The sequence below is a fragment of the Mugil cephalus genome, chromosome 11 (genome assembly GCF_022458985.1).
Source record: "Mugil cephalus isolate CIBA_MC_2020 chromosome 11, CIBA_Mcephalus_1.1, whole genome shotgun sequence".
NCBI lineage: Eukaryota > Metazoa > Chordata > Actinopteri > Mugiliformes > Mugilidae > Mugil > Mugil cephalus.
The window spans coordinates 27,034,010-27,045,109 of NC_061780.1; the positions used below are offsets into that span (position 1 = coordinate 27,034,010).

General features: G+C 44.8%; 1 protein-coding gene across 1 annotated transcript; it reads left to right on the forward strand.

Moving 5' to 3' along the window:
- The first annotated feature begins 1,507 nt into the window (after positions 1 to 1,507).
- Positions 1,508 to 10,768, forward strand: LOC125015736 (synaptotagmin-11-like). The gene is made up of 4 exons (XM_047597665.1): positions 1,508 to 1,795; positions 4,958 to 5,892; positions 6,672 to 6,792; positions 7,796 to 10,768. Exons 1-4 carry the CDS (start codon positions 1,762 to 1,764, stop codon positions 8,104 to 8,106), a joined length of 1,401 nt encoding a protein of 466 aa, XP_047453621.1. The 5' UTR covers positions 1,508 to 1,761; the 3' UTR covers positions 8,107 to 10,768.
- The last annotated feature ends 332 nt before the right edge of the window (positions 10,769 to 11,100 follow it).

Genomic DNA, 11,100 nt, shown 5'->3' on the forward strand with positions numbered 1-11,100 from the left:
GTGAATATCTTTGAGACATTTTAGTCTCTTTTAAGATGTCAACTGTCTCCTTGTGAATGTTTTGACGTCTCTCTGAGGACACGTGAGCCTCTTTTAGGACTTCTCTTCTCTCTTTGTGGACTTTTTGAGGACATTATGACTATTTTTCTGATATTTGAGTCTTTCCAAAGACATTCTGAGTGTCTTTTATGATGTCCCGTGTCTCTCTGAGGACATTTTCAGTCTCCTTTAAGACGTCTCCTTTCTCTTTGTTGGACGTTTATGTCTCTTGGAGGACATTATGACTACATGTATTTTTGAGACATGTGAATCTCTTCACAGACATTTTGAGTCTCTTTAAAGTTGTCAAGTGTCTCGGGGGTGTTTGCCGTCCCTCTGAGGACACCCTGAGCTTCTCTTAAGACGTCTCCTTTCAGTTTGTGGACGTTTTGTGTCATTATTCAGATTTAAATTCAGACTCAATGTTAAAAACAATATAAGGTGAATAAAATGTGGTGCAGCTGAATATAACTGGGTCAGAACTCAGAGGAGCAGATAACCTGTGCGTGTGTGATGTCTAAAGCCTGTTCCTGGACATATAAGTCCACTTCCTGTTTATTACCTAATGCTGCTGTGGTGACGGAGTCGAGGGGCGGAGCCTCCAGTCCTGAAAGGACCAGACCAGTGAGAAGGATGATGCAGAGATGTCTCACTCCGTTCATGTTTCTGCGAACCACAAACGTCAAACAGCCAGAAATGAGTCATGTTCTGGTTGAGTTTTAATGATGTTAGAGTTTCTCCTTCATCTGATCATTTAACACCTTTTAACTTTAACTGGTGCATCTTTACTGGAATCAATCTGCATCTGCAGGTGTTTAAATTTACAAACTACGCATATATTTGCAGATTTCTAGATCGATGTCACATCAGCGAAACATTTGAAAAACTACTGGTACTTTTTATTGAAAGCAGCAGGAAACACTGGCTTCATGACGAGCTGAGCTCTGTGGACGTTTTCATTTTCTTTGTGAATGTTGTTTAGTATCTGTGGACTTTTTCTCTGTCTTTATGGAAATGTTGTGTCTCTGAGTTTGTTTGTGGATGTTTTAGTGTCTATTTGGACGCTTTATGTGTATCTGCACCTGCATTTTAAATGAGTTTATGGATGTTTGAGTGGATGTTGACATGTCTTGAGTCTGTTTCAGTTTGTTTTTGGATGTTGTGAGAGTATTCTGGGATGTTTTCAGTCTGTTTGCGTTTTCTGTCTTTTTGGAGGTTTGTGGTTTTGTTTCTCTTTGTATTTTTTATTCATTGTGAGAGACTTTTTTTTGTCTGTCTGTGGAGATGTTGTCTTGTAAATCAGAAATACATATTCAAATTCAGACTTAGTTTTAAAAGTTAACGAGTCAGATGAATATTGTGTTTCCGGCTCCAGAGAAAAGCCGATAACCTGCTCAGTCACTTTCAGCCGCTAAACGCAGCAGAGGATCGAGGAGGGAGTGACTCATCATCCCGCACAGAACATCTCGGTGCAGCCTCCCTGCATCCGAGCGCGAGCATCTTTACGCACCGACAGAGACACCGACGCACCGAGCGGACGACGGCTCCATCAGCGGACACATGAAGCTCCTTCCCCGGGATTAACGGACGCTTTTCGGTGGTTCCTCCTCCTCTATGGATGTGAAGTAAAGCGGTGGTCGCTCAGTCGGTGTCCCGCTCCATCTCCATCTCTGCGCTCTTCTTCCAGCCCGGTCAGGACCGCATCCTGCCCCGAACCACAAAATGGCGGACATCATCGAGCTGGGACCGACCTACGGTGAGAGAAAGGCCTTTTTCTGCTTCACCTCACGGCTCCTCAGCGGCGAGTCAGTCGGTGTAAAACCTCCCAGGCCGCTGGCTTCAGCCTTTTTATGAGTCCGTCCTCAGTGTTAGATGAAAACTGATGTGAAATACCCGCTGACATCTTGATCAGGTGCCTACACCCAGTTATCAGGCCGTCACACGTTATCTCACATTTTAAACCTCATTTCTAAGCGTTTATTCACCAGGTACAACATTTATCTCTGTTGTTCTGTTCTATTTTTGCTAATTTAACTCAGTCTGTTCATATTTAACTCCAGACAGACACGAATCCAATAAAAAAAATCAGATATCCGTTCATATCTTTATTTATTCACAGATAAATAGAAAATGTGTAAAATATATTCTGATATAATCTGGTGTTTTTATTTTAAAGCTGTGATAAATGTGAACAAATTATTTAAAATACACAATAACACGGGAGCAGCATCGCGACAGACGCGCTAAAACAGGGCGTTCACGCTCCCGCGCACGGTCGGTCGGTCTTGCGCGCTCCCGTGGGTGCGTACGCGCGCGCGTGCCCGCTGGGGTGGGTTTCAGGTGACGTCATGTCTGTACCGGGCGAATATTTTTATTTTTAAGAATACGTTTTATTTGTTTATTCATTTTAAATGAGTAAAAGAAAAAAGGAAAAAAATATCTCAACAAATATTTATTTTATTAATTATTATTGTTATTATTATGTGAATGTTCCCATTTGTTTGATATCACATGAACACATAATAATAATAATAAAGATAATAATAATTTATATGTTACTCTTCCAGCTTAATGTTTTAAAGTTTAAAGATAATGTTTTTTTATATATAAACCCTCACATTTAGTATTTGTTTATTTGCTGTATTGGCTCATAAACGACTGTAAACGATATATTTCGGGAGGTTTTGTGATGTTTAATCGACCAGACGACGTCAGTCCTGGAAATAATCAGCAGGTTAATGGATGAGACCTTGATGAAATATTGATGCAGCAGCGGCGTCTCAGCCAGAATCCTTTTTGTTCTGCTTCCGTCTCCACATGACTCCAGCTGCTTTTCAGATTGTTTAGGAAGAAACATAAATATGAAACATAATTCACACCTTTTCCTGAGTCTCTCCAGGAGATTCTGTCTCTAATCCTCGTTAAATTAAAAATGAAAATCTTAGATTTGGATCAAATATGTGTGCAGACTACGTTACTGTTTCTATTCACTGAATGTCGTTGGATCAGTTGGTAATTAATTAATTAAATAATTAATAATCAGTTCAGTTCAGTGTGTGTGTGGTTGCTAGGCAGCGAGCTGCTTCCAAAACATGACATCATCTTAACGAGACAAGAGGATGGAGGAAACAAGAACATTCAGTCCATCTATCCATCTATCTATCTATCTATCTATCCATCCATCCATCCATCCATCCATCCATCCATCCATCTATCTATCTATCTATCTATCTATCTATCTATCTATCTGTCTGTCTGTCTGTCTGTCTGTCTGTCTGTCTGTCTGTCTGTCTGTCTGTCTGTCTGTCTGTCTGTCTGTCTGTCTGTCTGTCTGTCTGTCTGTCTGTCTGTCTGTCTGTCCGTCTGTCCGTCCGTCCGTCTATCTATCTATCTATCTATCTATCTATCTTTTTCTATATCAGTGTAAAACACGTTTAAACTCTTTAACGTTGGTTGAAATGATTTTTATTGTACTTTATTGTTCAGTTAAATGAATTAGAGACGTTTGATTTGAAAGACGTGTTTAAGTTGAACTGAAGTTGGTATCGTGAAGTATTTTCCTGGAGTCTCTCCGTTGGGAACTGGTTCTGCTCCAGTAAAGATCTGCAGAGTCGACTTCTGGGACGACATTATGTCAGCGTGTCCTCATGGGACACGTCAACAACAATGGTTTCTCTGTGGACGGTAAACAAAGGCCTCCACAAACTCCTCCTCCTCCTCCTCCTCCTCCTCCTGCTCTGTGTCTCCAGGCATTTTTCTTTTTTTATTTGTTTAAGGCCTGTAAACCTAAACTAAACATTGAAGCTTCCTAGCCTCGAGCTAACACTAGCTCCTCCTAATCAAACAGAAATACACATCATCATTTTTGTAACACATCTTTTTTTTTTTTTTAACCAAAGCGTTTCTCTTTAATAAAGTGAAAAAGCGTCAAATAAATCATATAAAGTAGGAATCACCCAGATTAATCATCATCTGATGAATGTGATTAATGAAGCATCTGCAGCAGAACGACTGTGAACGTGTCTCAGTTTGTCCAAGTAGCGTTAGCGTTAGCACCAGCTGATCCGGTAGTGACAGGCAGCAGAACCAACCCATAAAGATGGAAGACGCTAAACAGCACGTTGGTCCTCTCCATGGGACATTTGAGGACAAAGACACCAAGAGGGACCAGTGGAGACACATAAAGTATCATCACACTCTGCAGGAAGGAGTTTTCTTTCCAGCTTCAAACAGCACATGAACCAAGCCAAGCATACGTTAGCCGGGGATTCTGCTAGCACTTGGGCTAACGCGGCTAACAGCTGGAGACAAACCAGGACAAACCAAGACAAAGACAAGCTGCCAATGCTGCTGCTAATATGTGTCCACTCCTGCAGCCACTGTTCACTGGGAGACACTGTTCTCAATAAGAAGCGTCTCCTCTGGTTGGACAATGTCCACAAGTTAGTTTGTCTCCGTAGCAACAGGGACACATTCATGTGGACACGTGGTGGACAAAGAAAGACACAAAACGAACACGTTCAGTGCAGATATATTCTCTTCTTCCTGGAGTCTGTTCATGAACAATGAAACGAATCAATAGAGATTAAACATGAAGGAGATCGAGATTAATTGAAATTAATTCTCTACATTCCACCAGTGACTATAGATAAATATATATATATTTTTATTCCATCCCCTTTTTATTTTTTTTCTATATATATATTTCATCCTCCTTTTTAAATCTCAACGTTTGCACATTTTATGTGTATATGTTTAGTATAGTTGCTGTCACATGTCAGAATTGTTAATAAAGTTGACTTTGACTTAATCCACAGCAGTTAATTGTATGACACCACTAATCTAAATCTAAATCTGGATCTGAATGTGAATGTGGTCTGTTGTGTCTGACTGCGTCTCTTCCTGCCTGTGTCTCCAGCCATGTCTCCGGTGCTGGCCGGCTTCCTGGGCGCTGGAGTTCTGGTTCTGGTGGTGGTGGTCCTGGTTCTGCTCTGGTCTTTCTGCCAGCGCCGCTACCTCCGCGTCACCGGCCGCTACAAGCTGCACGGAGACCGCTACTGCGACGCCGAGGACCCGCCCTACAAGTTCATCCACATGCTGAAGGGCATCAGCATTTACCCAGAATCCCTCAGTGGCAGTAAGCGGATCGTGCGCGGCGTCCGTCGCGCCGAGCGCGACGCCGATCGAGGCTGCGGTGGCGCCGCCGCCGTCGGGGGCAGAGGGATGGTCCTCGTGGACGCCGAGAACAACATCCTGGACGTCCCAGGTCAGTTACAGATGAGTCACCTGGTCCCGCCCGCGGGCCCCGGCGCCGCCCACGGTCAGGCCCGGCTGGAGCGGGCCCTGCCGGTCCGGGCCGACTACTGCTGCCTGGACAGCAGCTCAGCCAGCAGCAGCCAGACCAGCAGCAAGACGGCGTCCCCCTTCACGCCGGCGTCCTCGGACCCGGAGCCGGAGCCCAGTCTGGGGTCCATCAGCCTCACCGTCGACTACAACTTCCCTAAGAAGGCGCTGGTGGTGACCATCGTCGGGGCCCGGGGCCTCCCCGCCATGGACGAGCAGGCGGGAAGTTCAGACCCCTACGTGAAGATGACCATCCTCCCGGAGAAGAAGCACAGAGTCAAGACCCGGGTTCTGAGGAAGACCCTGGACCCGCTGTTCGACGAGACCTTCACCTTCTACGGCGTGGCCTACAGCTCGCTGCCCGAGCTCACGCTCCACTTCCTGGTGCTCAGCTTCGACCGCTTCGCCCGCGACGACGTCATCGGGGAGGCGGTGGTGCCCCTGAAGGGCGTCGACCCCAGCACGGGCCGGGTCCACCTGAGCCAGCAGATCACCAAGAGGAACATGCAGGTGAGGGAGCTCAAGACGCTTCGCACCAAGTCTCTGTTTTCACTCCAGTAGAAACTTCGGACTATAGATCAGTTTTTACTATTATTCAGTCTGTGGAGACAGGAGACAGTTCAGAGATTAAGTTCTAGAAATGTTTGGTTCAACATGTTTGTGGTTTTCTAACTTGTTCCTCCTGGATCTGATGGTTCTAATCTGGTTTTAGCTCCAACGTGTTCACACAAAGAATGAAACCAAACCAGGAACCAGGTGAAACAGAGTCAGACTTAAATGTTTCATTCAGATTGAGAGCTGCTCTTTTTAATGTCTTTAAATCTCGTAATTATACATTTTTGCTTCGTCTCAGTTCAGTTTGGGAAACGTAACTTTGCAGATTATGTGACGGTGAAATAAATGTTTTAGTTAAAGTGTTTCTCTGGGTTTTAATCAGATTTTAAAGCTGAGTCAGAATGAGACGAGGATGTTTTTTACATTCCTCCGAGAATCCAGAGTTAACTCGATAAGAGACGACACACAAGTGAGACTCTGTCCAGGACAAAGATGTCCAATTGTAAGAAGTGGACTCTGGTTACCATGGAAACGCAAACAGAAGCCAAGAGCAGCATCAGGACGACGAGTCAGCTTCTTCCTTCCTCCCTTCCTTCCTTCCTTCCTTCCTTCCTTCCTTCCTTCTGACTGATATATAGTTTGAAGTTTGTGTTTAACTAAAACGTCGTGACTTTGTTTAAATCAGCTGAGAAACAAGTTTAATTTCTCAGGACCCTCTTTGTGTTTGTCTCCAGTGTGAGAGTCGTGGGGAGCTGCTGGCGTCTCTGTCCTACCAGCCGGTGTCTCATCGTCTCAGCGTGGTCGTCCTCAAGGCTCGACACCTTCCAAAGATGGACATCACGGGCCTGTCAGCCAGTGAGTCCGGACACAGGGAACCAGAGGAAACAAAAGCCAGTTTAATTCAGGTTTTACAAGATTTAATGAGACAGAATCAGGGTTTGAACAAACTTTATCTAATGACAGGATTCAAATAAAGTTAACGTTCATTCAGAGCAATTAGTAAAGATGTTTATTTCTAATTAGCATCTACATAGTTGAGTTTCTTTATTCCTTCATGTCTTTACATCCTTACATACGTCTCTACCTCTGAGTTTATTTCCTTCGTAGCAGCGGCTCAGGTCTCAGGAACCTTTAGAAATTCCTCCAGATTAAATTAACCAAACATTTGACATTTTAAAGGACTCCAGCTGTTTGACCTCCCTTCCTCCAGGGGGCGACACAGTCACACCCCCAGACTGTAAATAAACATGGCTGGAGGGGAAATGGGAAAGAGAACTAGATGTGAATATTATATATATGAAGACGACCGGCTGCAACACAACAAACAACTACATCATCACCAACGTGGAGATTAAATTGTTGGAAGAAATCAATGAGATTCTTTATCACACATATGTGTTTTGGCTCAGCTCAAGATCATGAGGTTTGTGGAGGATGTTCTTCTAATTATTGTCAGAACTCTGGATCATGGTGTGACCAGGTTATGTTGGTTATGTTGGTTTATCTGGGCAGAGTGACAGGAAGTGTGATATTTACTAAATATTGTGTTAGTGACCTGTAAGAATACGACAGACACAGACTCATTAGAAGGAGCCAAGAGGAACAATGTTGGGAAAAGTGGAGGAAATGGATTGTTTGTGACAGGACCAGGTCTTTCACACTGATCGCAACATAGAACAAACTGTAGAGACGCAGCGATCCAGCTTTTTATTCGCCTGCTGTTAGTATTTTCATTCTGCACGGCAATAAAAAGCCAGGAAAACAGGAGACGTGGCGTCCATATTTATAGACGGTCTACGTTTCATTCCTTGATGATAAAACCCACCCAACATAACCTTCTTTCTTCTTCCGTCCTCAGACCCCTACGTGAAGGTGAACGTCTTCTACGGCCGCAAGCGCATCGCCAAGAAGAAGACCCACGTGAAGAAGTGCACGCTGAACCCGGTCTTCAACGAGTCCTTCATCTACGACATCCCCCCCGAGCTGCTGCCCGAGATCTCCGTGGAGTTCCTGGTGGTCGACTTCGACCGGACCACCAAGAACGAGGTGCTGGGCCGCCTCCTGCTCGGCCTGCACAGCCCCGCCCCCTCCGGCGCCTCCCACTGGAGGGAGGTCTGCGAAAACCCCCGCCGGCAGATCTCCAAATGGCACAACCTGAGCGAGTACTGAAGCTGCACCCGACCCACTGATCGGCTGGGACTCCCACCAGTGAAACCCCACTGGGAAATATAGACTCAGTGTACAGCACACACACACACACACACACACACACAGACACACAACCAACACACACACACTATTGTGATCATAGCTAAACTCTCTCTGTCTTTATTCTCTCTCTCTTCCACCACATTCGCAAAGTGTAAGAAAAGAAGTTGGTGCAGCTCAGAAAGTCGAGTTGTCCTTCAGATCCACCACGTCCATCGCGTCTCCTCTGGCTAAACGTGTCTAGACGAGGTGGGGAGGGGAGGGAGGGAGGGGGGGAAGGAATGCCTCAAATATGATTTAAAAAAAAAAAGGACAGAGAGATTTAAAAAAAGAAACAGATCCCCTCTTTGCTGTTGTTGTCATGCAGTTCATCGCATGTCTGTCTGAAAAGAAACAAACAAAAAAAACGTTGAGAGCTGCTGACGAGGACCCTTCAGCTCCCACAGAAGAAGAAGAAGAACAAGTCCAAAAATCGTTTCTCATTAACATATAACTCGATGCTGAATATATCCAAGTATAATTACTCCTCAGTAGGACCAAATAAGAAACTGCTGCAAACCTCCTCCCTCCTGCTTTCGATGCTCCAGCGCCCAGCGAAAGGTTTGACGTTCTGTTTGTAGTCGGCAGCATGTTCCCTGCAGCCACTCCTCCTCCTCCTGCTCCTCCTCCTCCTGCTCCTCCTCCTCCTCCTCCTCCTCCTCCTCATCGCTGCCGCCGCCCGTCGCTCCTGCAGCCGAAAACAGAGGAAGTCGACTTGGCGACGCAGCTACGCCCTCGGTCCGATGTGGATTATAAAAAAAAAAACAAACTGTGTGAACGCCTCCTGACTTGAAACCTAGATGATAATAAATCCGCCTCCTGCTCACAGAGACTAAAAGACGCTGTAAAAAAATGAAAACACTTGTTTGTAACATGAGTGCATTCTTCTAAGTTGCTTCTAAGACTCTTCACGGTGGAGCAGAGCTGAGCTGTGGAGCCCGACTCTTCCTTCAGTCAGTTATCTGGGCTAAAAATGAAAAGAACGTGCAAAAACAAACCTGTCGACAGCAGGGGGCGCTGCAGGGCGAGTTCTGTCTGCCCTAACTCCATTCGTTGTTGAGTTTTTAATCCTCTTATGAAAACGTGAGCGAATAAATAGGCTTGATTCATTGAAATGCATGTTATTGTAGAATGTTCCCCAGAAAAAGACCAACGCTCCATTTCTGACAGTTTCTTTCTGTTTTCCTTCCTCGACGCTACAGCTGATTTCACAAACTACGGCTCATGGGGTCAAATATTAATGGACTCTGACAGCCCTCATTACACTAATGTTAGCGTCAGTCTACATGTCTGAACATCCCAGAGGTGTTCGGTTTTATCGAAGGAAAGAGGCTTTTTCCTCCGATAAAACGTCTTTTTGTCCAAGAAAATAAAAGAACACCAACAGTAGACTTTATAAACCTCGTAGGTTTTAGTTCTGGGGATTTTAAGCTGTAAAGATGTTTGAGAGAAGTCGAGCTCCAGATGTCAAATATTCTGCACTTAAAAGATTAGAAGTTTCCTTTGAAAAGACCAAAGATAACTGGTCTAAGAAGACGTCAGCATCCACAGCTCTCCTCTCCTCCGCCTCCTTCCCGACTCATTTTGTACATTTCCATCCTCTGGACTCTCCAACATGTCTCCCTGCGGGGCGCTATAGTCGGCCAGCCGGTGGCGCTGTTTTATATTAGATTTCTTTTCTAAAGCCGTATGTGGTTAATAATCATTTGAGTGGTGATACACTGTGAGTTTGAAGCACATCGTAGACCTGGTTTGGAACTTACTCCACCTTAAATCCGACTTGGAATCGTAGAGAAGAAAATATCACCTGATCTCCAGCGTAACCCTCGGATCCAGTTAGTGGACTAAAGCTGTGACCTGCAAAGACCGGACCACCACTAGAACCCTAGACCGGACTAGAACCTCAGACTAGACCACCACTAGAACCTTAGACACTAGTATTTTAGACCGACCACTAGAACCTAAAACCAACAACCAATAGAACTTTAGACCTATTGACCAATAGAACCTTAGACCACTGCAGACTGACCAACCAATAGAACCTTAAACTGACCAACCAGTGGAACATTATACAGACTGACCAATAGAACCATAGACTACCGTAAACCGACCGACCAATAGAACCTTAAACCAACCAACCAGTGGAACATTATACAGACTGACCAATAGAACCTTAAACCAACCACCCAATAGACCTTTAGACCTATTGACCAGTAGAACCTTAGACCACTGCAGACTGACCAACCCATAGAACCTTACACTGACTGACCAATAGAACCCTAAACCAACCAACCACTAGAACCGTAGACCGGTCAACTAATGGAACGTTAAACAGACCGACCAGTAGAACCTGAGACCACCGTAGACCCACCAACCAACAGACCCTGAAACAGACGGACCACTAGAACCACCAGAACGACTGTAGATTTGTACAGATGTGAAGATGTTTGCCGGTTTCTTCCCGTCCGATGTCGTCGGAGCTTTCATGTGTTTGAGCGCCCCCTGCTGTAGAACCTGGATGCTAACCTCTGTGTTGGGTTTGTTAACACTTCATTGGACGTGCAAATAAAAACATGTTACCCATGGACGGCTCCGTCTCAACATATTTTTATGATACTTCAGGTTTGTCTCTTTGTTTTCACACTCACAACATACAACTGTAAGAATGATGTCATTGAACACTGCACTGATCTGCTATAACATTATGACCACTGACGGGAGAAGAATCACAATAATAACACAACTTCCATGAAAAAACACTCTTGTACACGTTCTCTGTCTGTAACTGAGCTCATAGTCCAGCGCCTCCTGGTGGATCATTAGTTTGTTATCTTCAGCAAGTTATTTATGAGCAGCTTCTCGTTTCCTCCACATCCTGTGGTGGTGGAGAAGATGTTAGTCTGGTGGAGGAGATGT

Excerpts from the sequence above, each read along its gene's own strand:
- LOC125015736 (XM_047597665.1), top strand. The coding sequence starts at position 1,762 with ATGGCGGACATCATCGAGCTGGGACCGACCTACG. Across the intron at positions 5,893-6,671 it reads TCACCAAGAGGAACATGCAG|TGTGAGAGTCGTGGGGAGCT; the intron begins GTGAGGGAGCTC and ends GTTTGTCTCCAG. Across the intron at positions 6,793-7,795 it reads CATCACGGGCCTGTCAGCCA|ACCCCTACGTGAAGGTGAAC; the intron begins GTGAGTCCGGAC and ends TTCCGTCCTCAG.